This window comes from Alligator mississippiensis, chromosome 8 (assembly GCF_030867095.1).
Source record: "Alligator mississippiensis isolate rAllMis1 chromosome 8, rAllMis1, whole genome shotgun sequence".
In the NCBI taxonomy this organism is placed as follows: Eukaryota; Metazoa; Chordata; order Crocodylia; family Alligatoridae; genus Alligator; species Alligator mississippiensis.
This window is the reverse complement of record NC_081831.1, coordinates 80,744,890-80,769,142: the sequence shown is the minus strand read 5'-3', so window position 1 is coordinate 80,769,142 and position 24,253 is coordinate 80,744,890. Positions and strand designations below refer to the sequence as shown.

Sequence of the window (24,253 nt, the reverse complement as noted above, 5' to 3'; positions counted from 1 at the left end):
CATCACGCTGCATACCCAGGAGCAAGCTTCCAGGCGCTCCGGGATGCTCCCATCTTTTTTTTCAAGTTTGGAGAATTGCGAGTGAACAAGGGTATTTCAGGCTCCCAGCCCAGGGAAGGGCATTTCCCAGATCCCGCAGAGGTTATGAAAGATGCTGCACGCTGCAGCACGCATGGAGACTGCCATCCCAACACCTGTGTCTGCTTGCTTTTCCCATCACACCGGCCCCTCATCCCAATCTGCCATGGAGACAGTTGGGTGGCACGCCAACAAAATCCCGGTCCTTCCCCATAGGAAAGGGAGAAATGCAGGCCGTGCTGGGCCAGTCTCGAATAGGAACTGCAGGAGCCTCTGCTCCAAAAGGGTCGTCTCCCACTGGCTTCACCCGGCCCCCTGCAAACATATGAGATTAGACTGGAGGTTAAGCTGTTTAAAGCGGGATAGGGCCAACCACCCTCTGCATTTAAACCCTACCTAGCTGACCTCATCTGGAGCCATTGAGATGCCGGTGACAAGGATAATGGTGCGATCTTGCACACTGCGGACCTCCTCCCCATGGGAGCTGGGGGTGTTCAACAGGCTCCATCTCTCTCCTCCGGCATCCCAGCACAGCGGACATATTCTGACACTTTTAAATTAGCCCCAGGCGTGCAGCTCCCCGGTTTGGGGCCTGTGGAGACCTAAGCTGTTGACATGTGAACCGTTGGGCCAAGGAGTGGAGCGTCACACAACACCTTCCTCTCGGTCCTTGCCACAGACACCGGGGAACTGTCAACAAGGGGAAGCGCCTATTTTTGTGCCTTCCTCTATGGTCGCACGCTTGGTGTCGGCAAAGCTCATCCGGTCCATGTGTCACAGCCGCAGCATCTGCAACGCGTGCCGGTGTAGCAGAAAGCCCCCTTTTCCTCTTGCCTGCATTTGCTCTCCCCTCTTTAAATATGTTTTTCCTCTTCTACCTTTTCTTCCTTCCTCTTTCTTTCACTTTAAGATAAGGAATTGTGTTTTAAAATGTGTATGTGTGCATTTTGTATCTCCCCTTGTATTTTGGTATTTTATCTATAACGCCATGGCATTACTTTTGTAGCTTATATTTTATGCTCCTCACCTTTCAACTTTCAACTAAATGTGTTTAGTTTCATAAATAAGTTATACATTGTAACAACGTTAACAAGGGCAGGAATCAAACTGTCCTTCCCTGTATCAGGCTGGCCCCTGAAAGAGCGGAGTGAATCAGTGATTGAATGTGTAACATGGTAGCACACAGCAATTATCACCTGGAAGCTGCAGATCAACCAAGGGACAAACTCAATAGAAGACAATGTAACAACCGGGAAATCTCTAAACATCACTGATCAAGGGCTAGAAGCCCTGGCCTGAGTTAATCAACGCCAGGGACCAACTTTTGGGCTGAATATCTCCAGATCGACCACTCCCAGAGCCCTATTCTAAATTCATCAACGGACTCCCAAACCTGCATGTACATGCGGATGACCCCTGGGGCTGACAGATGCTGTCCAGTAGCCACTGGGGGGGGAAGTCCCACGAGGGTCAACGACCCCTGGATTGGGCAAACCTGAAAACTGGGGAGTCACCAAAGTCTGCCAAGGACCGATAAAAAGCAGTGAAAAGTGACCCTCAGTGGTGCCCTCTTGATCTCCACCTCGACCAGACCTGTCCAGCCAGAAGGACCAGCCGGCGACCCCCTTCTGGAAGATAACACCACGCTGGAAGAAGCCTCGACAACAGACTCCAGCGCCTGTGGGATAGGTATACCTGACTCCTGTAGCTTGCTGCTGTGTGTGTGCATGTGTGTGCATGTGTGGGGGGGGACTAGCCCCAAGGTTTATGATTTAACTTAATTACAGTATTTCAATCCACCTAATAAACCAGAATTTTAAGGATCCCGAGTTGGACATTTGTAGCCAACACCGGGACGGACAGGCGATCCGCGCAGCGCAGCATTCGAGAGGCGCCTCCACGTACGCCGTTGTCTGCAGCGAGGCAGCCACTTGAACACCCGCCTTTCCCCAGCTCCTCGCTGGTGGGGAGTGAATACGCCGCATCGGCCGTAGTTATTTTTCCAGTCAGGTCCTTCCACCCTGTCACAGCAGAGCTGTGTGGAAAGCAAAGGAGCCTGCAGGTTTTTTTGCCTTTGATCAGAGCCTTTCATTGCAAACCACTTAAAGCAAGCTGTGAAAGGGCCGGTCCCTGTAGCTTCATGAACCGACACCTCAGCCCATGTCACCGTTTTTATACCGCCGGCCTTCACAGTCGAGTGTGCCACTTAGGTGCTCGCTTTGCCCCCTTGCACGAGCAAGTGGAAAGGGAGATGCAACATATGGGAAACGTGGGAGACCACATCCGGCCCTCCCTCCCCGCAGCACTGGTGCTGAACAAAAGCCCAACAGCCTCGTCCATGCAACCGTGCCCAACAGCCTCGTTCGTCCCTGCTGCGCTGGTGCTGAGCAAAACCCAACCAGGTAACAGCCAGCTCCCCTGGAAGGTGTGCGAGATGTCAGGGCAATGCCTTGCACCCCTGGGAAAGCTGGTTCCCACAACGCGGGCGTGCACCCTGACGCCGCCCTTGCACTGTCCGGAAACTGGGGGCCAAAGCAGCTCCTGGGTAGATCTGACCAGCCCTCATGGCATCCTGGCCATAAACAGGCTTGGATTCCCAACACCACCTGCCAGTCCTCACCGGGACAGACACACTTCCTGCACCAGGCCTTGCACGCAGAGGCAGTGGCCGGCCTCTTGCACCAGCTCTGGTCTGTTATGATGCACTGACAGCAGCAGAAAGGGGTCAGGACAGGGGACAAAATCTCTGCCACTGCAGAAGGGTAGTTTTGTTGCAGCTTCGGGCCCAGGGAGGGGGAATCCTCCTGGAAGAAAGACACAACAGGGCTCCTCTGCCTTCCACCCCTCGGGCAATGGCATGGCGCCGTATCAGGCTGATCTCCAAACCATTAGTGGCCACCGGCAATGGGTCTGGGCAGAGCGGGGCCAGACAGGTTCCTGCTTGGTTTTACCTGGGAGCTTCTAGTCCCACGCAGGGAAGTGCGCACATGGATCCGCTGCATGCTGCAGGGGCAAAGCATGCAGCCGTACCAGGATGCGGGCCTGGCAGCACATTGCACTGCACCTTCACGACAAAGAGCCACCTGCATTGGCCCCCAATCACGATGCTAAGCATGAAGCCCATCCCCACCTTGAGCATCTCTCCAAGGTGAGGAATGAGCAGGAGGGTTAAGCTGGTTTGCAGCCCACAAAGATGCTTCTGGAGAGGAGAGTCGACTCTGTCCCCTGTCCGCATGCTCCAGCCCGGTCTGCGGGGCAGCAAGAGAAAATCCTCCCATGCCGGGAATGAAGACCTGATCTGTGACCAACGCGACCGTCGCACACCGCACTTTGTTTAATGAGGCCCTAACTCACTCGGTGGCTGGTTGCAGCCTCCGGCGCGAGAACACCGGGAAGATGTAAATTAATCGGCTCTTTCCTCCCATATGTTTGACGGCAGAGGATGATTCATGTAATAATTCTCTGCTTGCTTCTAATGCAGCAGCAAATTGGCCTTATCCTCTTTCTAATGGCTCTCATGGGACTCCTGAACAATAGGCCAAAATAATGAATCCCAACACTGCTCTCCGCACGGTTACAACGCCCCGCTCGGATGCTTTGATGTCGGGCTGGAGAGGGCTCCACGCAGGCACACTCCATCCGTAACGGTGCTCGTGCTCCTCCCTGCCCCTGCGGTCCTCGCGCTTCTTCCCTTCGCTCTCTAGTTTTGGGAGGGGAGACGCAGGAGAAACATCACGTATCTGGCCCAAGCCAAATTCGGTACTGACCAAACCAGGTCATCGACTCTCCCAGCACATCTTGTGGGGCTGGGACATGACACCGCAAGACCAGCCTGGGCCTTGGACAGCAATCGGCAGGAGACGGGCCCTTAATACACCATGAGCACGAAGCAGCAGGGTGGAAAATGCATGGTCCTGGCCCAGCAGCACGGCAGGGGGAGCAAAGTGCTTGCACCCATAAATGTGGCCTGACACATTGCATGGGAAGGACACAGCTACCACCACGGTGTGAGCATCCTAGTGCAAAGTCACAGCGGTGCACGTAGGAAAGAGGAGCCAGCTATAGGAGTGCTAGAAACTCAGTGCAATTCAGACCTGGTACGCATGGGTCACACGACGGCCAGCCATGCAAACCATCACTCTCTTCCTCACATCACCAGCTAGGAACCCAGTGGAAATGCCACTTTTTGGCAAAAAAAAGCGAGGCCCTTCGGAGCAGATACGTGCTGCATTGACCTGGGCTGCATCTGCTCCTTCTTCAGCAAATCATCGGGGATTAGGAAGTCCTTTACTGAAGACGAAAGGAGATGAAGGCTTGCCCACTGAAGAAATGATCCACACAGAAGTGCATCAGGAAAATTTGTTTAAAAGCAAGGGATACTTTAAGGATGACAAGGGAGAAATATAGGGCTAAGCCTTGGTGTGCTGGAGCGAGCTTTACCCTGCCGTGGGAGCAATTATACTGTAAGGCTGCCTCCATGTCCTGTGTGATGAGCTGTGAATACCTGGCAGCACTCATGGCTAGCATGGGACTCTAGCTACTGCCATCAGGCGTTGGATGTGGCGGCTTCGCTCACCCACCACCGTGGGCATGTGCCATGCTTGGCTAGTCGGTGCTGTTTAATATGCAAGGGTTGTGGTCCAGATCCTGTGGGCATCAGGGAAGGGAGCCTGGCTCGGGCTGCTAGAGGCAGCAGAGCCTTGTCCTGCATCGTACCCTTGCTGTTTCCTGCAATGAAAAAGGAAGTCTGAGAAAGTAGTATGGCCCCAAAGCAAAGCCTTTAGCATGAGTCAGAAACCTGGGCCAGAAGCGCTCCTCCCGCAATTCACTCAGTGCTATTGCAAAGCCAAATGCATCCTCGAGATGTTCTTGGCTCCACGGTGTAAAGCAATCAATTAGCCAGCTGGTTCGCCTCATGCAGTTCATGAGCCTTCGGGAAGGTGGGGTCCGTACTGGACAGGGCACCGGGCTGAGTCCAACGGCCTGATTTCTATTCCCAGACCAGCTGTGGGACATGCAACAAGTCACGTCTCTCCCATTCCTCCCTGCATCCTCCGTCTTCCTGGGCTATTTAGCTCAGCAGCGTTTCTCAAGCCCGTCACAGAAAAGAATGGGAATCGCATCATGTCATAGCTACCTATTTCTCCATCCATGGGCCTGGGGTGCTCCTGAAGGATACTGAGAAACCTCTCGGAGAACGTGTTGCTGGGTCTAGCTCACGTGCAGGGCTTGGGGCCGGGTCACATTGGCAAAGAGCATTGCCTTCCTGTGTAGTGGGGGCAAGCTCATGTCCTGCACCATCATCTGGATGTATTTAACATCACAGGTTGTGCACCGGGGATGCCCTTGTCTCCCTGTGTCTTTACCTGAAGCATCTTGTAGGTTTTTACACCTGCCTGGTGACCGTGCATATGAAGGGTTGGAGGTGATGCACTTTTCAGGACCCTTTTATTTAAAGGGTGGGCTGAAAAGCTCAGGGGTCAGGACTGCCTGACTTGGGATGAGCCTCCTCTAAGTCTGCTTTACCTTACCACACCGGTGAGATGCATCTCATAAAAGCTCAGAGATGCAGAATGAAGACCAGTACTTGGTCTGGCATCCCATACTCAATACTAGGCAACTTCTCAGGTTGGAAAATCAACCTGCAGATTCTTTCTGCTGCATTGCCACAATGCAATTCAAGAATATTTCTTTTTTTTGCAAACAAGCTTGTTGATCTAATAAAAGTTATCATCTCTACTATGAGTCTTGACTGCATTTCCAGAAGGGGGGGTTTCTGTTTGTTTTTAGGTTGTTTTTTTTAATTACAGAAATTTTTTTTTTTGCAAAAATCTTGTTGATCTAATAAAAGATACCATCCCTACTATGAGTCTTGATTGCATTTCCAGAAGGGGTTTTTTCTGTTAATTTTTTAGGTTTGTTTTTAATTAAAGAAAAAAAAATTTTTTTTTTTGCAAAAGTCTTGTTGGTCTAATAAAAGATACCAGCTCTACTATGTGTCTTGATTGCATTTCCAGAAGAGATTTTTTCTGTTCATTTTTTAGTTGTTTTTTTTTTTAATTGCAGAAATTTTTTTTGTTTTGCAAAAAGTTTGTTGGTCTAATAAAAGATACCATCTCTATTATGAGTCTTAATTGCATTTCCAGAAGGGTTTTTTCAATTTATTTTTTAGGTTGGGGTTTTTGTTTTAATGATTATTATTTCATATTGGAACAAACACACCAAAAGCTGGGAAAACAAAAGCCGTTCTTCTGCGAGACAAAGTCCAGATGATGATTTTTCAGGAAAAAAACAGTGTCAGCTGCAAAGCTTTAGCTTGGAGAGACGTGGCCTAATATTAAACATAAACATCAAGGGCAACCAAGTGCCTGGCGGATCTGGAGCTGACACAAGATGCCTGCGCCGCACACCCACCCCGTTCACACCACGCGAAAGGTCACTGCTTTAATCCGCTTCCTCGTGGAATGTACACAGCCGTCATTCTTCCCCTCGTCTGTAATTAAACAGCCCCGCCGTCCCAGTTTCCTTTTGTGTTTATTTTCCCATTCGGTAACACGGCGGATGGTAATACAGTCTGACACTGAAGGAGTACAGGCGGCTGCAGGAATGGGCTGGATTTATCTGTCACTCGCAAAGCCGGTGGCCCGCCGGGAGATCGATTCGAAGGCCGGGCCTGTATCGTTTCAGCGCCGATCCATCAGCTGCTTCTCTTTCGGGAGGCTGAACGAGGGCAGGGTCTTTCAAGTCCCCGGAATGACGGGGGAAATGCCAAAAGCACTGAACAGAGCATGAAAAACACCCTAAGGCTTCGTGTCTCTGCACCCTCAGGCCAAGTGTTTCTGCCTATACACGTGCGGCAAGGCTGCTCCGAAGCGCTGTAATTACAGCGTAACCTCGATCCATCGAGTCTGCGGGAGCGCGGTAATTACCAGTAGACACCAGTGTCTCGGGCGTCACTTAAAAACAGTGGCGGGGACACTTTAACAGAAGTTCATTTGACTAGCTTTAAATAAAGCACCCTTTGCAAACGCGGGGATGCTGATGCACGAGATGCCGTGGCTGCTTTAATTAAAGCGGCTCTCGATGCTGCGCCCCACTCTCGTGTATAGACACCCCCTGATTTTAATAGAGACGTGATTGGCAGGGCATGGGATGCTGGAAGATTTGGACCAGGGAAGGGATGCTCTTCCCAGCACTGGAAGTCCCAGTGCAATGTAATGGGAGAGCCCAGCAAGCGTGACGCCCAGAGACGGGCACCGCTGTTCAGCCGCACGACAGAAACTTGACGGCAGGTGAAGCCGGTCCAGGAGAAAACCGGCAGCTGCAGCAGGCAGGTGGCATGGGTCGGAGCAGCTTTTAGAAATCGAAAGACTGGTGGTTTTAGGCCACAAGCAACAGGAAACATCCACGGGGCGAGGCTGATAGACGCTTCCCCTGCCAGACGAGCCGGCTTGCGTGGTCACCGGGGCTCAGAGGAGACCGCCGGTCTCTCCAAGGTACGGATTTGATGACAGATGCAGACATTTGCTTCCATTAACGTGAGACCCTTTTGCACCGATGACCTTTGCATCCAAACAGCAAGGCTCCCATCGCTGCGCGGCGTTATTGCCCGGTTCCTTGGTTCCCAAACCGAGAGCCTTTTCCAGGGGCACTCTTCATGGAGGACATAAATGTGCCGTCTGATAAGGCCCCTGCCCGAGCTGGGATTTCACAGTCACGTCTTGTCAAATGGTTTTCACCATCACACCTCGGTAGAAGATGGACACGCAATCAAAAAAAATAAAGCATGTGCCCAGTTGAGCATCCGGGGGAGACGCAAAGCCACATTGCATGCGTGACAGGTCCCATTTTGGGGGAGAAGTAAAAAAAGAAGAGATAGATATATATTTTTCTCCCATGGCTCTCTATCCATTACAGCCATCTTAAGAGTTGTTTGTAGGTAGAGCGGATAAATAGCATGCGGTGCACATGTTAAACACTTTTAAAAGTGAGAAACGAGCAAAGAAACACAAATATTTTCAAGGGAATGTTTTAAAGCAGTAACGAGCCGTGTGTGATACGGCATCCTAGAGCCGACAACGCATAAATATGCACTTAGGACTCGGGCACACTCCCAGCAAAACAGCACCAAGCTGTTTATTTTCAGAGGGCTACAACGTTTGACAAAATAAACTCCAGCTGATTAATACAGCCTGCTCGCTTTCCTTTTTAAACACAGTAAAATGCCTGGCTCTACAAACATGCCAGGAGCTCTTCATCCGCCTGCATCTTGATCTCCGTTACTTCACCTCCAGGGAATGTCCTTAAGGAACATCCTGACAAACTTATTTAGTTGCTTTTTTGCTTTCACTTAACTAGCAAGGTCTCCTGAGAATAACAAGCAGGTCGGAGGCGGCCGCCGGATCCGTCCAAGACCCTCTGCCCCTCCGAGCACCTTCTGCCAGGCGCCTGCCTGACTTTCTGGCCTTCTTTAGGAAGGAAAAAGATCACGCCCAAACCCAAACCCCAGCAGCCTCCTTTAAGCACTGCACTCCCAAATTCCTGATGGCCTTATTTATTTTATTTCATTTTTTGCCCATCTTCTGACTCTGCTCCACCCAAAATGTTTGCGTCGGTGTTCTCGCCGTTGCTCCCCGCCCTGCCGACTTGTCGGTCACGCGAAGCCGAGGGACGTGCCATTCCTCAACCCAGGCCCGTGAAATTTAATGCATGAAAAATGGGCATTTTCAGCTCCAGACCTGGACCGAGGCCTGGATTCGCAAAGGTCTGTTGAAATCCATGCGAGTCAAGCGCCCAAATGCCGTGAAGGTTTTGGGGGCGATAGCTTCTGCCTGCCGAGCTTTTCTCCCCATGCCGGGAGCGGATGCTCCCAGGCCAGGAGGTTGGTCTCGATGACTTACTGAGGTCCTTTCCGACCCTAACACCTATGAAGCTATGACTTTCTGGTGCTTCCCTCGCTTTAGTTCTTGGTCATCCACAAATACAGAGAAGTTTTAGTGCCCTAAATATCCCTGGCCAGGCTACCCAGAAGAGCAGCCCATGCCCCATGCTAAAACAACACGTGATTTTCAGGTGCGTGGTCATGACTTTGAGCTGTTTCCTGCAACTTGAGTCAAAGTTTGGGGGAGTTGGGGTGGAAATTTAGCACTGGGCACATGGGGCTGGATTTTGGTTAAACTTGCCTGATCTTCACGGGTCAGTAAACGATCGTGTTACTGGCAGGTCAAATAAATGGTTTTCAATACACTGAAGTCTAGGAGTGGATCCCAACGGAGGGACAAATGGAGATCTCCTTTGTTCTGGCAGCTCCTTCATACTCCAAACATATTGGGACCTGCCTTTTCTCTGGATTAAACTGGGAGGAGGACACAGGTGTGTGGGCAGCTCGGCGTCTCTGTATATACTGCCCAGGCTTTTGCGCCCCGGAGGGGTCATCCAGCTTTGCTTTATCTTTCACAAGAGGATTCAACAGGGGAGAAAAGAGGAGCCCAATATGCAGAGGAAAGAAGAAACTGCAGGAAAGACCCCTCACCGCCTTCAGGACTTTTGGACTTCACCGGTGATGAGCGCGGAAAGGACCGGCACTCAAAAATCGGGTTGTACAGCCAGATGTTCGGCGAGCCGATGCCCGACTTGGTGCAATTCTACTGTCTTACAAGACAGAGAGATGCCTACCAGTCCACCGAGGGGCTTGGGGCCTAAGCAGGTGTTTAAAAATTGCCTAGGGCAGGCTACTAAGCCCTGCAGGGTATACCTGCCCCACCAGTGTCTAACATCATGATGCCATGGATAAAGGCCACGAGGAAGGTGCTTCTTCTTGGCGAGGCCTGGAGGAGTCCGAAATGAAAATCTAAGGAATGCAATGTTCAGCTCAAAATAACCAGTGCCCACTGCCTCGCTGCCGCTGACCTCAAGGGATTTGGGAGCACAGAAATGACACGTGCAGACTCCAACTCAGTCATGGATAAACTCACCTGAAGGGCAAAGGATACATAGGGAGGAACTTTTCAAATTGCTTGTTGTCTGGGTAACAAGGAAGAGAAAATGAATATTCCCATTGGTGAGAAATGTGATGTTAATTGGCATGGCTGAAACCCAGTGGGATAATTGGCATGATTGGAATATCAAAGACATTATTATTACTTGGTTACTAGGTACAGAGAGGGGGAAGGGGGCATGGAGGCGAGCGTATTCCACACTAACACTAGCAAAATCTGCTTTACTGTGGGCACGTCTACACATGCGCTTGAATGTACATTCGCCTATTTTCATGCACATTCAAGCATCACTTTAAAAAAACCTGTGCTCTTTAATTCATGCACGTTAAGACAGGTGAATGCACATTTTCCAAGTACCATACAATGGGGGTACTAGATTTAATGTGCATTAACTAAAGCATGTTAATGAACATGTGCATAAACTAAAGCATGACAATGCACGTTATGGAGAACTCAGAGCCACAGAAGCCTGAGTGCATAGGGATCCACGTACTAATTAACAAAGGAGGTGGTGCTGCCGAGGTCTGTTACAGCCCACCAGAGAATAGACCGAGTTATTCCTTCTTGCAATGTGTGAAAAGAAAACTAGTGTTGTTTTAGAAGACGTGAAATGGGGAGACCAATGCTGGAGGTCCCGTGCAGCCCAGAGTAAAACATCATTAGTCGCTAACTATTATAGCTGACATTTTTCTATACAAAAAAGTTTTGCATGCAACATGAGGTGGCTCTGCTCGACGCCTCACCACAAATTCACCCCGGTCCAGGAGGAACAGAAATCATGGCGTGACTCGTTCAATCCAAGCAGACACGATGAGTCCCAACTGATAAGATACAGCCTTGATGTTTCAAAGGGAGGGAAAGATGGACAGAAAACCGTGAATGAAAATGGGAAGTTCTTTAGGAGAGTGTATCGGCCAGACAACTCCACCATCAAGAGACACGACAGCTTTAGCTCAAAAACCAACATTGGTTCAGTGGAAAGGCAATGGCAGCAAGTAGAACAAATGTTACAAAGGGAACGGATAGCAATTAACATAAGAAAGAAATAATTCATGTAGAAAATTCAGAAGGAGAAATCCAGAGTTAACAGCGCTACGGAAAATATGAAGGCATTTTAAAATGCATTAGGAACATAAGGTGTTTATAGACATTATGTTTTTCCATGCTTAATCTGGACTACAGCCACCACCACATCAAACATGTGGATGTCTGTCGTCTGAATTTAAATCGGCTCTAGTCCCAATTAACTAATCCTCATTGAATTAACTAGTCCCGATTGACCAATCCACGTAGCTAGCTCATTGTGCTAGCAATAGGATTCCTACTCATTATTACCCATTATAAAGAGACATGATACAACCATTAATAGTGATGTCGAAAAGGCACCGGTTCACATTTATACTCTGCATTTGGAAAGAAACGGGAAGGCGCGGTCGCATCGCAGGCAGATGATTCAGTACTTCTAGCCCACTGGTAACCAAGAAGGATGTGAAACAATATCTACCAGGCGTCACCATTTTGAAATCAGGAGGTGAAGACCAGAGTACTCCCACCCTAGACTACTTGAAGACTAGCTGCAAGTCTCTCGGAGGTTAATATTTGATACATGCTGCTATATTGGAGAAGTTCCAGTCTTGGATGGTTGTCAACGTTATGCAAATATTTGAAAAGGGCCTGTGAGATGAACCCGGTAATTATAGAAGATGAACCCGATACCTCTGAACTTTTTAAAAGAGAACATTCTTCAGCACTAAGCCTAACACCTCCTGACACATTTACACTATTACTTGTCTCAACCAACTTGTAATCCCATTAAAAAAAGTGAAATCAGGATTGTTTGGCAAGCTCTGCTTTCCATATAGCTATATTGACTGGCTTTAATTATATTCCCCATGCTTTAATCCAAGGTTAATTGAAACCCATTCCAGCTTTTTCCATTATTTTGTCTGGGCTTGATATACAATAAATGGATTATGAGCTGGCTAACTGACAGGTCTCCAAAATAATTACCAGCGAGAAATGGGAGAGTGTTTCCAGTGGGGTTCTGCAGGGATCAGCGCTAAACCTGATACCGTGCAAGATTTTTATCAATGAGCTGGAAATAAATATCAAATCAGGACTGATTAAATTAACGAATGGCAGGGCCATCTTAAGAGGACAGAAGGGTGACATAACATACCGTTCTGTAAAAAATGTAATTGGGATTAAACCACAGAAAACTAGGCTATTAAGGATGTTACGATGCTACTGCACTTAACAGAGATTGCTTTTTCTGACTCGTCTACTCGAAGCCAGCAGGCAGGAGAGAAGTGTTACCTCCTAGGCCTGGGGGATTAAAAGAGCCCATAGAAAGGTCTTCTCTCCATGAAGGTCACTGAAGGAAGCTGGAGTGGAGCACTTGTAGCTGCAATAGGAGCAAACACGGGCTATTGCACCACCCGCTGCAAACTAACATTGCATTGGGAGGGAGGTCAATCATACGTGCGCGTAAAAACCGAAACACTTGGGCCCTGCATAAGGATGCTGGCTAATGAGCCAGTTCGGAGGGGCAGGTGCAGCTTTATACCCCCAGCCAGACCCCTGAAGGGGTGCAGCCTCTCTGGGAGGTAGAGGCAGCTCTGCAGGCAGAGAGCCAAGCTTTGGAGGCACAACTGGCCGAGGTCTGCGTTGGCCTCGGGGCAGTTTTGGAGAACAGGCAGGGGAGGGGTGGGATTTGAGGAGCCCTGATACCAGGCTGGGGCTGAGCGCTCCTAAAATCCCAAGCCCACCTGTGTCCCATGACAGCAAGGAGTGTGCCCCTCTCACCAAGCCAGAAGCAGAGGTGCTGGGGCATGGGGGCAAGGACCGGGGAGCAAGGGTGCCAAGTGCTGCAAGGTGCCCTGCTCTCCCCACCCGAGTCATGCTACTAAAACAAAGGGCTGAGGACACGGGTTCGAGTCTCTGCTGGCTGGGCAGGGGCTGTTCTCAAGGGTGGCATTTGGTTATGCATCCCTCGCACCCCCCGCTCCTTCCCCCTGCTTTGCCCGACTAGAAGAAACGAAATGAGCACCGTGCAATCGCACGGCGCGTAGCCAGGATGGCAGTCTGCCACCTCCCTGCCGGTCTCCACTCTTGTCTATCAGAAGACATCCAAATCCTACAAACGTGCAAGGCCGGGAACAAGTCCTATTGAGCTACTGTGGCAACACAAAGCACCCCGGACAGGTAAAAAATGTCTGGAAGGACCAAAAGTGACGGGCTTCGGCTGCAGCAAGAGAGACAGAGGTCAGGCCTCAGAGAAAGCTTGTTAACTATAAATATAGTGACACATCTGGCCAGGTGCTCTGGGGAAATGGGGGAAGGTTTCTCAGAGCAGGTTGGACAAAGCTCAGAAGCTTAGGTGCGGGCAGTCCTGCCTCTGAGGACAAGGTGATCTCTGCAGGTCTCTTCCAGCCCCGTTGTCTCTCATCCTCTGAATTAGCACTCACTAAGTCGCTGGAGGGGGTGTGACTCCATCTCCTCCACATCCCGAGCCCTTTGCAAAGGCACAGAGACAAAACTGCAGCTGAAAAACAGAACGAAAGGATTTCAGATTTCGCATCTCCAAAAGAAGCGCCGCGAGTCCCATTGCAGCAGCCAGCTGGGAAATTAGTTTGATTGTAAAGTTTCTTATACTAAACCATTAGCCAATTGATTAATGAACTGGGATTCCCCCCTTCCCACAAAAAAACATTTGGGTTTTAAATTCTCATTCGATGCGTGGCTAGACGATAAATACATCGCACGTGTGAAGCGCATGTCTGAGCCGTGCAAGTGCCGCTGAATGGAAAAGGTGCTGGACCCTTCGTCATGCTTAGGGACGTTTGCAGCCCTGCATAGGACAATTATTTCTCTGCATGGGGTGACTGTTATTTATGACCCTTGACGTGAAACGCAGATCAGGACCAGACGTCAGAGGTGAAAATCGGCGTAGCTCGGGCGCCGGCCATAGAGCCGTTACCCCTTTCCTCCAGGAGCTCAGAACCTGGCCCGCTGCGGTCCGTCAGGGGCTGCAGAAGAAGAATCAAATCAGCTAAAATAGATGAAGGGGTTGGGATGGGTGGGTTCAGAAATCTGTCAGCTAGGTCATCGGTTCAGCAGCCAGATGTGCACCAGAAGGCCAGACCCGCAGCACACCCCCTTGGCGGAGACCCAGCCAGAAAGCGGGGCAGGGTGAGACCCCGTGGAAAGCTCCAGAAATGGTGATTTCAGAGCCAGGCATCCTCATCCCACAAGGAAGGGGACTGCGATTCTCATCTCACATCTGGAAATTATTTAGGGTACATGTTTCAGAAGCTCCCACGTAACTCCGGAGCTTAAATTCTGCGGAGTCTCCCCAAGCCCGTCGCTCCCATCCGTGTCCGTGGGACACCTAAATACTGCTGTAAAGCTGGGCTCCGGGCTCCTAACTCTCTGCTAATGGGATTGAGGTTTCTAAGTGACTTCGAAAATGTTACAATCGGTCTTTCAGCAGGGCCCCTCTGTATCCCAGACACCCCCTCTCCCCCCAGCACACAGACACACGCTCGTTCTGTTCATTCGGTTCATGAATCTATGATGCGGTGGATGCAGGGCCAGTGTTGGTCATAGACCCCCCCCCATGACTTTAAAGAGAGGTGCATGAATAATCCCCAGGGGCACGGGCAGGAGCCGACATGCCAGGCTTTCTAGGCAAGCTGACTGCGAGTCAGCTGGGACTCTATGAATCCTCCATTTTGCATAGTTGATGTCATCCTCCTTCATATTTGTGCGTGTGATGTAATAACACAGCTGCCGTTCGATGAATGGAGAGGCTGTTCTGGGAACAATACCCTCCTCCTCCGTCCAGTAGACTCTGGAGAAGCTGAGGGCAAATGCAACACTTGGGAGGGAGCTCATCCATGAGTTCATCAGTCAGAAAGAACAAATGCAAACCAAGAGGCATTATGCAGCGGTTGCTAGAGCTAGGAGGTCCGCGGCACAGAGCGGGGCTTTGTGTGTGTAGTTCGCATGCCTCGTGGAGCAGAGTCCAGACCCGGCGAGGGGTCTGCATGCTATTCTGCAAGCTATGTTACCATCAGCGACCAATTCAGACCAGGGTGGTGTGACCCTAATGAGGGCCGAATGACTGACTACATCTGAACGAGGTAGCTCAGGTACCAAAGTGGTACAACCACATTCACGTGCTGCCCTGCTTTTCTGGGTATACCCAGCTCCTTTGAACTACACGGGAAGTCTCCATGCCACACCTGCACTGTGCGGGGTAGGTGCCCAATAACTTCATTGCAGCGTCTGTTATGCTGCAATCGGGACTGGGCTGCCACCGCGCTGTGCAGGGTTGTCACCGGCCATGAGTACGATCTACACCTCTGGGCTCATCTCTGCTGCAAAATAAGCAAAGAAAGTTTGGGTTAGATGTTAGGAAAAACTCTCCCCCAAGGAAGGTAGTAAAGCACTGAAATAAATTACGCAGAGAGGTGGTGCAGTCTCCATCCTTGGAGGTTTTGAAGACTGGGCTAGACAAAGCCCTGGCTGGGATGATGCAGTTGGGGCTGGTCCTGCTTGGAGCAGGGGGTTGGATAGATGTGACCTCCTGAGGTCTCTTCCAGCCTGAATTTTCTATGAGTCTAAAATAATAGAGAAATTAGCCTCTAGATTGCATATGACGTAGCAGCATTTGGGGAGAGCAGGGTGCTGCCCATGAGCTCCTAACCCAAGTTAAGACCCTTAACCTGAGGTAGCTCACCTGGTTCCACCAACACCAGTTAAAGGCACACCACTTATCTCAGTCTGGATGTCCTCTTTCTTGCACATCTTAGCAAGGATGAAACAGGAAAAAGCCTGTATTGAGCACTTGAGGTTACCTTAGCAAGGTCGGGATGGGGCTATCTGACCCGAAGCCCAATTTGACACCTTCCACCATCCACAAATCAAAAAAAACCCCCAAACCACGAGGTCAAATGAGTTCAGCTCCATACTTCATCTCACGCTGGAGCAGCACGTGCACCTGACGGAGCACTGGGGTGGCAGTGCATCCACAAGGCACGCAAGCAATCAGCAATTTGCAATATACCCAAGGACCAGGGGGGGTTTCACAGTGGTATAAAGCTTGGCTGTTCAATTCTGGGATGCTTCTGAACAAAGAAAAATCCGTGAGAACTAGAAGAAACACTCGAAAATCACGCACACGCGCGTGCCCACACCCCCACACACAAAAGACCCCAACACCGGGCAGAATTCGAAAATCTTTCTCAGGTTATAATGTATTATTTTAGAAACTTGGCAGATACAGGATTCAAGGACTGTTTTCTGTGATCTATTATCATAACAAGGTCTCAAACAAGTTGGCTTTGCTAAACAGCATGTCCGTGCAAAGGAAAAAAAACAGGATCAGCATGCTACAGAGGAGACTTTCTGTCGACAAGTATTACTATCACATTGCAGTGGTGCAGACTGGGAACACTAGCCAGGCGGTACAGAATACATTGAAAAGTACAGTAGATATTGTCTTAGTAAGAGAGAAATTACATTGAAAAGCTGACGACACGCACCCGACTGTCTCGTGACTCAGCTCGGGAAGAAACCGCGTACAGAGCATTTCAGCCCAGCGTCTCTCCCGCTCCGATCCCGGCGTTATCTTACAGCAGAAGGATCCCAACACGCAACCTCCAAACAGACTGCATTTCCCGGTGCCAGGGTCCACCACCAGAAAGATAGGAAGGAATGATTAGAGGAGAAATGAAAGAGAGAGGGGAATCATTGCATCACATTGACCATTTGCCATTAGCAGAGCGGAGACTAACAGACAGCAACGGGGAGAAAAAACAGGCGGCCATGCGTGCCATCGGCGCAGAAACCAGCTCGCTCCTGGGCAGGCAACAGAAAGAGAGTGAAGAAGCAGGAGGGCTAAGAAATAAATCTGCTTGAAAAGCAGGCAGCAAAGTGTTGCTCCGTAGCATTTAGGGTTTTCAAAGCTATGAACACCGGCAGAGGGGGTTTAGGAGCAGCAAGAACAGGACACTTTGGGTGACACTGAGTTGAGCAATGGTCCTCAAATCAGCAGAGCACAAGGGTGGCTGGTAGTAAGGGCTGTGGATTGGGTGCAGTTTGGCTCACTAATGAAACACCTCCCTCTGCAGAAAGCCAGGACGGAGGGGGATGTCACTCGAGCTGAAATGAAGAGCGGGTTATACAGGAGGGACAACCAAGTCTCCAGAGAGCGGACGTAACATAACACAACCTGGCTCCTGGTTTCCAACGTGAAACTTCGCTTTAAACACGCGGGAAGTTATTGCGATACATCGTTCATAGAGAAGCAGGTATTTTTCCTTGGATCTGAAGGGCGCCCCGCATTCAAAAGCTGGTCCGAGTCTATCCCAACCACGCAGCTGGTGCAACAAGAGGTATCACCTGCAAAAATCCTTGCTGCCCACATATTTGACAGAGCTAAATGAATACAAACGACATGCAAAAATAGTCAAATGAGTGTCCCGTAGCGCTGTGTGTCTGCTGCTAACCCTCCGGTTTTCCTCGTTGCTATAATAGGGGGGAAGCCCATCCTTCAGCCTGGCCGGCGCTGTCCCTTGTCTTGATCGGTATTTGCAGATTTCCAATGGGACGGGAAGGTCTGCTTCGGGCGTCTGCTGGGACCCCGAGCAAATCGCGGGGCGCTCTGTGCAACTGGGAGGGATCTCCGAGAAAAGGCAGTCGACTGGGTGAGCTGGGCTTCGGGGCAAGAGCCTGGCAGGGCTGCCTGGTGCTGCCCGAAGCTGGAAGCGCTGCTGCCGGTCACTGCTCTTCGAAGACGGGTGCTTGCTCTTCACAACTCGCCACGAGCAGCATTCATGCCCGGAAACAACTTGCTGCAGGACAGGGCTGCTGTGATCCCGGAGACTTGTCCTTCGGGCCCTGACCACGGACCAAGCCTCATCTGCAAAACACGTCGTCTTCTTTTGTTGCACGGGAGCTCCACTTATCTCCCACCTGCCTGCTGGGACTATTTTCTCTTGGCCCCCAGCCCCGATGGATCTCACGCCCTCTTCCCCCTCGGGCTGGGGTGTAGTGGGGGGGGTCCAAGGTTTCTCCCGACCATCAGCAGAAGCATTTTTACCGACTGCAGGGGCAAGAGATCAACTTCGCAGAGGAGAATGCACAAAACTCAGTCCTTTTGGCTCATTTCCTCTCCCATTTTGGGGGGTGCATGCTCTCCCTCCATCTCCCACCTTCACCTGATGGGCTTGGGATGGAGCTTCCTATCTGGAGTCAGACACAGCCCATTTAAACTACGGATGAGATCTGGATTAAAGTCAGATGAGAGCGGGGATGCGATGCTGCCAGGACTTCAGGCCATGCATTTTAAATTAAGTCAAGACAAAATATGCCTGTCTGTGTAACCATAGTGAAAATTTCAGCCTTCGTAAACTGATAAAAACATAATGCGTATCACTCGTTTATATTAAACTTTTTTTTTTTTAAACAAACAGAAAGAAAGAAAGCACATCGTTAACCCACTAAAACTAAAATTCACCGTGAACCAACCCCTTTTTGCCAAGATACCGATTTTTATTTTACAAAACAAACTTAATCTTTGGAAATGTGCATATATTCCACAAGGACGGCTGTTCCTGCTCAAAGAACACCCGAGGGAAGAAGTCGATCTCTGGGAAAGTCTGTTGTAGCCGCTATAGAAAGTCAGTGGGCCAGTATGAGAAAGACCACCACGACAGCGGCAGCCACGGGAACACGACCCACAAGGGTACTCCCGGAGCCCAGGCTGCGGACCGCCGAACCGTCTTTGCTTTGCTGATTCAAAAGCTGTTTATTCGAGGGAACGTCGTCCATGTCGAGGTCGTAAGACAGCTCTGGGGAGAAAGGGAAAAGGAAGAAGAGTTAATTCCCGGCGTGATCATGGAAAATGAGGGCTGGAAGGGAGCTCAGGAGATCACATCTAGTCCAAGCAGGACCGGCCCCAGCTACATCATCCCAGCCAAGGCTTGGTCTGACATGACTAGATGCCCCTTAAAAGCCACAGCTGGAACTGAGACCATTTGTGCATACAAGAAACACAAAGTAATAGAGGAAACACTGACTCCATTGTACTGGCGGGGTAGAGCGGTGCAGAGGTTAAGTGACTTGCTCCGGTCATGCGGGAAGGCTGTGGCAGAGCAAAGAGATTTGAGCATCAGTGTCCAATGTCCCAAGCCATCTTTTCGCTTATGGAAAAGTTACTGAAGTTACCACAGTACCTGAAGCAGCTTCCCGTAGGTGACAGCCACCTCTGTGTAAGTTATGCACTACTGAAGTGCTTCAGACAGCCGTAAATGGGGCTGGATGGGTGGCCTGGCTCTCTCTGTCCCCACAGAGAACCTGCCTGGCAGCCGTTCATCTGAGCCCAGGACCAGCCCTGATGCCGTGCATGCACCCAGGCACTCGCTTCTCAATAGCACTCAGGACTGGTTTAACTTTCGTCCCACTGGAGGTGGGTCTGGGAGGCTCCCAGTGCCCTGAATGGAAACCCAAACTAGATCCGTACTACATGCACGACAAAAATGTGCTTTTCACACAGGAGGCCTTTAAATTCATTTCTTCTTCCCCACCTCTCGGGAAGCGTTCGGAGAATGAATGGGTCAGTGTGTGGACAGTACTTTGAATACGTGCCAAGCAAGGAGGAGTCCGGGAGGACTTGGCTCTGCTTTTATTTCACCCGGGCTCCACACCACCAAGCTCTGCAGAAGTTGTAAAGAAACCTAGCTGGGCTGCAGCACAGGGAGATCATCAGCACACGATACAAAGCCAGCACGAAGCCGGTCAACCCCTTCCCTCCTCATCAAGGGCTCAACCAGGCCTTCTGCCCTGCAGAGACCTTCCCCAGGGGTGACTTCCAGGAACAGCTTCGTTTTACAAGAAGTCATCAGTGGTTCCTGTTACATTTTTTGTACCTCTTTTTGCACAAAGAGAGGGCAGCTAGAGCAAGGGCGAAGGAAATAAGCCAATGCAAATAATGACCCTGGGGTGCAATACGAGGATCTTCATGAAAGGGGAGTTTCTTTTGCCTAAGCCAGAAGAAAACCCTCCTCAGATCTCAGCGAGGTCAGCACAGCCGGGTTTCCTCCGAGACAGGACATCGGGTTCCCTGGGAAAAGCTCCCTCCCCTCCCCGGACTATGGTGGAAATGGCCCCACGGATGTGCACCCAAGGGGACAAGGCCTCCAGGCCTGGGGAAAGAACAGCAGCAAAAAAACCCCCCAAAAGGCAGAAATGCAGAGGGACAAATTCAGCCTGGAACAGAGAAGAAAAAGCAAGAGGAGCACAAAATCCAGGGCTGGCAGCGACTCTGCTCCCTAACGCGGTCTCGTGGCAGCAAGGGATCTCACCCTTGACGGGGCTTTCTGCCCCCTGGTCACGGGAGGGCACGTTCGGTTTGGTCTGCTTAGCTTCCTGGCTGCTGTTCTTCCCCTCCTGGGGTCAAGCCGCCTGCGATGTGCAGACCCCTGGGAGCAGATTAAATCACGGCGAGGAAGCAGTGACACGGTAACATCCCATTTTGAGCCAGCAAAGCTGAGCTGATTTACACCAGCTGAGGCTGCTGGCTCCTACTCCTTTCCATGGCCCCGGCCCCCTGATTTCAGGCCAGTTTGGACCGCTGCTCTCCCAGATCAAGGCACTTTTGTGCTACTCGCACCCCCTCCCTGCACACACCCGCCTGCAAGCAGAATCCAACGGGCTGAATAAACACTCCAGCGAAAAAGCCACATCAATCCAAGAAACGCGACCGCCAGCGCAAATGCCCCGGCAGTCGTTCCTAATCGATGTACCCAAACACACAGCAAAACAAAGCATAAAGATCTTCGCACGGCAAGCGGGCCCGTCTGGGGGTCATCAAAGGCAGGTCATACATGATTGAAAGGGAACACACACGCACACACAAAGGGTCAGAGCCAAGCCAAACCCCGGTGTCAAGCTCTCTCGAACTCATCCGAGATTCCCACAGACGCGCTGGGTTCCTCTCATCCCTCAGCTGGCTTTTTCTTTCTTTTTTTTTTTATAATGCAAATATGCTCTCTTCCTCCAGAGACTCATCAACATGTGAAACGAGCCAAGTCGAGGACCTGAAACAGATATGCAGATTCGGGCCGTCCTTGCCCTGCAAAAGTCAAACTTCCATCGGGGCTGCCGGCTTCCAGGAGTCGACCCCTTGGGAGACGCCCTGCAATGGGAGAGATCACCTTTCGCTTTAAGTAGCGGGTTCAAATCTAGCCCAGGCCAAAAGTTGTTACCATATGACGGCTTTCAGGCAACCTGCGTCGCTGTAACTAGATGGTCTCGGTCCGGTTCCCCGTGACATCCCACACCTGATAAAACCTGCAATGACGCTGGAAGTTTTAGCAGGCGGACCAAGGAACAGATACACATGCAATATTTGCATTTCCATAGTGTCTGGGACCCCAGCCAGCAACCAAGACTCCTTTGTGCTAGGTGCTGTACAAACAAGTGATGGTCTCTGCCCCCAAAGTCTAAGTCTCAGAGACGAGAGATGGGCACGGCTAGAGAGGACGCTCCTGGCCACCAGAACGAGCAATGGTTGCTGCGGCCTGATGGTTTCCTACTTTTACACAGACTGATGGGGAAACCTTTTCAGGCTCGAGGCACCCCCATGACACTCGAGGCACCCCAGGAGACTCGAGGCACCCCCCATGAGACTGGAGGCACCCCCATGAGACTCGAGGCACCCCTCAGAAAACGCCAATTCTTTGCTTTCACTCCTCTTTTGACTACAGAAAGACAACACCACCATTTCTCTGCTGCAGAGAGCTCAGAAAGACTGCAACAGGACAGCAGGTATTTAACACTCTGGACTCCTCTCTGAAATCCCTAGGTTGATCTTGTGAAGCAGGTTTCCATGCCTAAGTGCCAAGGTTGGGCTGGCAGCAGCAGATGTCCTGGCCCTCCTGCACCGTGCAAGGCTGAGGCAGGTCTGGAAACCTATGGCAATGCAGATGCCTTCCTACAGCCCCTGGGGAGGGTAAGAGGAGCATGAATCCATGAGCTTTGCCCACAAACTGCCCCCGTGGGGAAGTGGAAGGGCCCCTCGAGCAGCCGGCAGGAAGGCGAGCTTCCCCAGTCACCGGCCTGGGAAACTTGCCCAAAACAGAAGGGCAAATGAAGTGGGAAGGTGCCTGGGTAAAGTGGACAAATGGAGGCGAATTGGGCTGAATGGTATTCTGGGCAAGGGAGAGAGCTGGGGCCTGAGCTCAGGCAATTTTTCAGTTGCAAAGAAAACCAGCACACGGCTGGGTGAGAAATCTCTGAAAAGTCCCTGCGTTTTGGGCAATGCAACATCTCCTCCTGCCTGGTGATCTCCGTAGGATGAACAGCTACGGTCACGGTATGGAGGAGCCACCGTGGCCTCATCTTGGTTCAACAGGCGCGCGGCTGCACCCAGGTAAAACACCAGCCACTCATCTTATACCACCCCCCTCATTTCGAAGGAATGATTATGTACTTTCATTGAATAAAATTACAACGGACTTTTTTTTTTCTCATTTGTCTTTCCTAGGAAGGCTCAAACACCACCGCTGCTGATTTACACACAGCTGGAATAAAGCAATCTAGCTCAGCGGAGAGGAAATTATTGACCTTTGGTTGCTATTTTCCAAAAGTTGTTTTCACATGGACCAAACGCATCTCGTCTCTGGCGCGTCTTGGCTAGCAAACGCTCCATGGCACGTGTCTCGAACGCACGGACCTGCCCCTGCTCGGGATGGCACATCCCAATCTGTAGCCGGGGCACCGTCGTAACTAGAGCTGCTTGAAAACTTTCCAGTGGAACATTTTTCCTGCTGGAAAATGCCATTTTGCCAAAAAAACAACACTTTCCATGGGAACGTGCCAATGACACAGTGGCAAATTCCGTAAAAGAGCCTTTCAATTAAGTGCTTATCAGAACAAAATGTTTGGGATTTTTTTTAACTTTGCCATTTTAACCGCTTTTTTTTTTTCTTGAAACTTCCTGTTCTCTTACCAATTATAATACGAAGGCTAAAAATCACTATTGAAACAAAACGTTTTGATTGAACACAATCGTTTCCTTTCATTTTCATTTAATAGGGGGCTTGGAAGGGCCGGGTTTTCGCTCCGATTCAGAAGACAGCACCGATCTTCAAGTCGGGGAATTTCCCACAAGTTGGAAATTCTGGCTTTGCTTGTACAGCTCTCGTTTTGCTCGACCAAATTAAAAGCAAGGACACAAAAGCACTGTTGTCTTCAAAGGCCCAAGCAATACTATCCTGGCACTGTCTGATTACTCTCAAAGGTCTATTTGGGCATGGCTTGCTCTTGAAATAGATCCCGCGTTGTTTCTCGCTCCAGCTTGATTTGCGGCGGTCTGTATATTTTTAGATCGATTCATTTTTGCTCCTCTTGACTTATTGGTACCTCTGAATCCTGCAGGAGAGAAGCAGCAAACCATGCCAGATTTCAAGACGAGCTTTTCTAACCAGGAACATGCCTGAAACGGCTCCCCATAAAAAAAAAAGCAGCAAAATCAGATTAGGAGGTTGGTCACCCTTAAACTTTGAGGAGACCAGGTTCTCTGGGTGAATCCAATCTCTTTTATTAGACCAACTTCAATAGTTGGAAAGCAACATTTTAAGCAAGCTTTCGGGTTCAAAAGCATTTTATGCCATTAAATCCATCTGGGGAAAAACAAGATCCAAAAGCAAGGAATTTCTTTTCTTTTCTTTCTTTCTTTTTTTTAAGTCACCTTCAGGTAAAAGAGAGAATATAAACCATTTAAAATACACCATTTAAATCATGTTAAACCACCCCCCCCCCAAACCAAATCAACCTGTTTTCACCACATGGAGACTATGAACTGCTATACAAACTATGAAACTGTGAAACTATGAAACTAAAACAGCCAAAAAGATGGGGTGCTGCTCAATGTTCCTGTGTATCCATCTGCACTTCCTAGCTGCCCCTTTCTTTGTGCTCCTAACCCTTCCAGCCTGCTGTGAGTGCTGGAAACCGCAATGGTTTCGGCTGCAAAGTAACCCTTTGGCCCGGCAGAGTGATTTTTCATGCAAACTCCAAAAAATCTGTTTCTGTTTATAATCAGTCCAGCCGAGTCCAGAGGGTCTTTCCAACAATCTGTACTAATTACAAACTCAGCCGTCGCTCTC

The 24,253-nt window shown here is 50.2% G+C and overlaps 1 protein-coding gene across 1 annotated transcript in view; it reads right to left on the bottom strand.

Annotated features, from left to right (window-relative positions):
* Nucleotides 1-16,305: 16,305 nt before the first annotated feature.
* GPC3 (glypican 3) overlaps nucleotides 16,306-24,253 on the bottom strand; it is a 202,436-nt gene continuing 194,488 nt past the window's right edge. Inside the window, exon 8 of the mRNA XM_019492767.2 lies at nucleotides 16,306-18,934. Within this exon, the coding sequence (XP_019348312.2) occupies nucleotides 18,765-18,934 (170 nt within the window). The 3' untranslated portion in view covers nucleotides 16,306-18,764. The remainder of the gene's footprint in view (nucleotides 18,935-24,253) is intronic.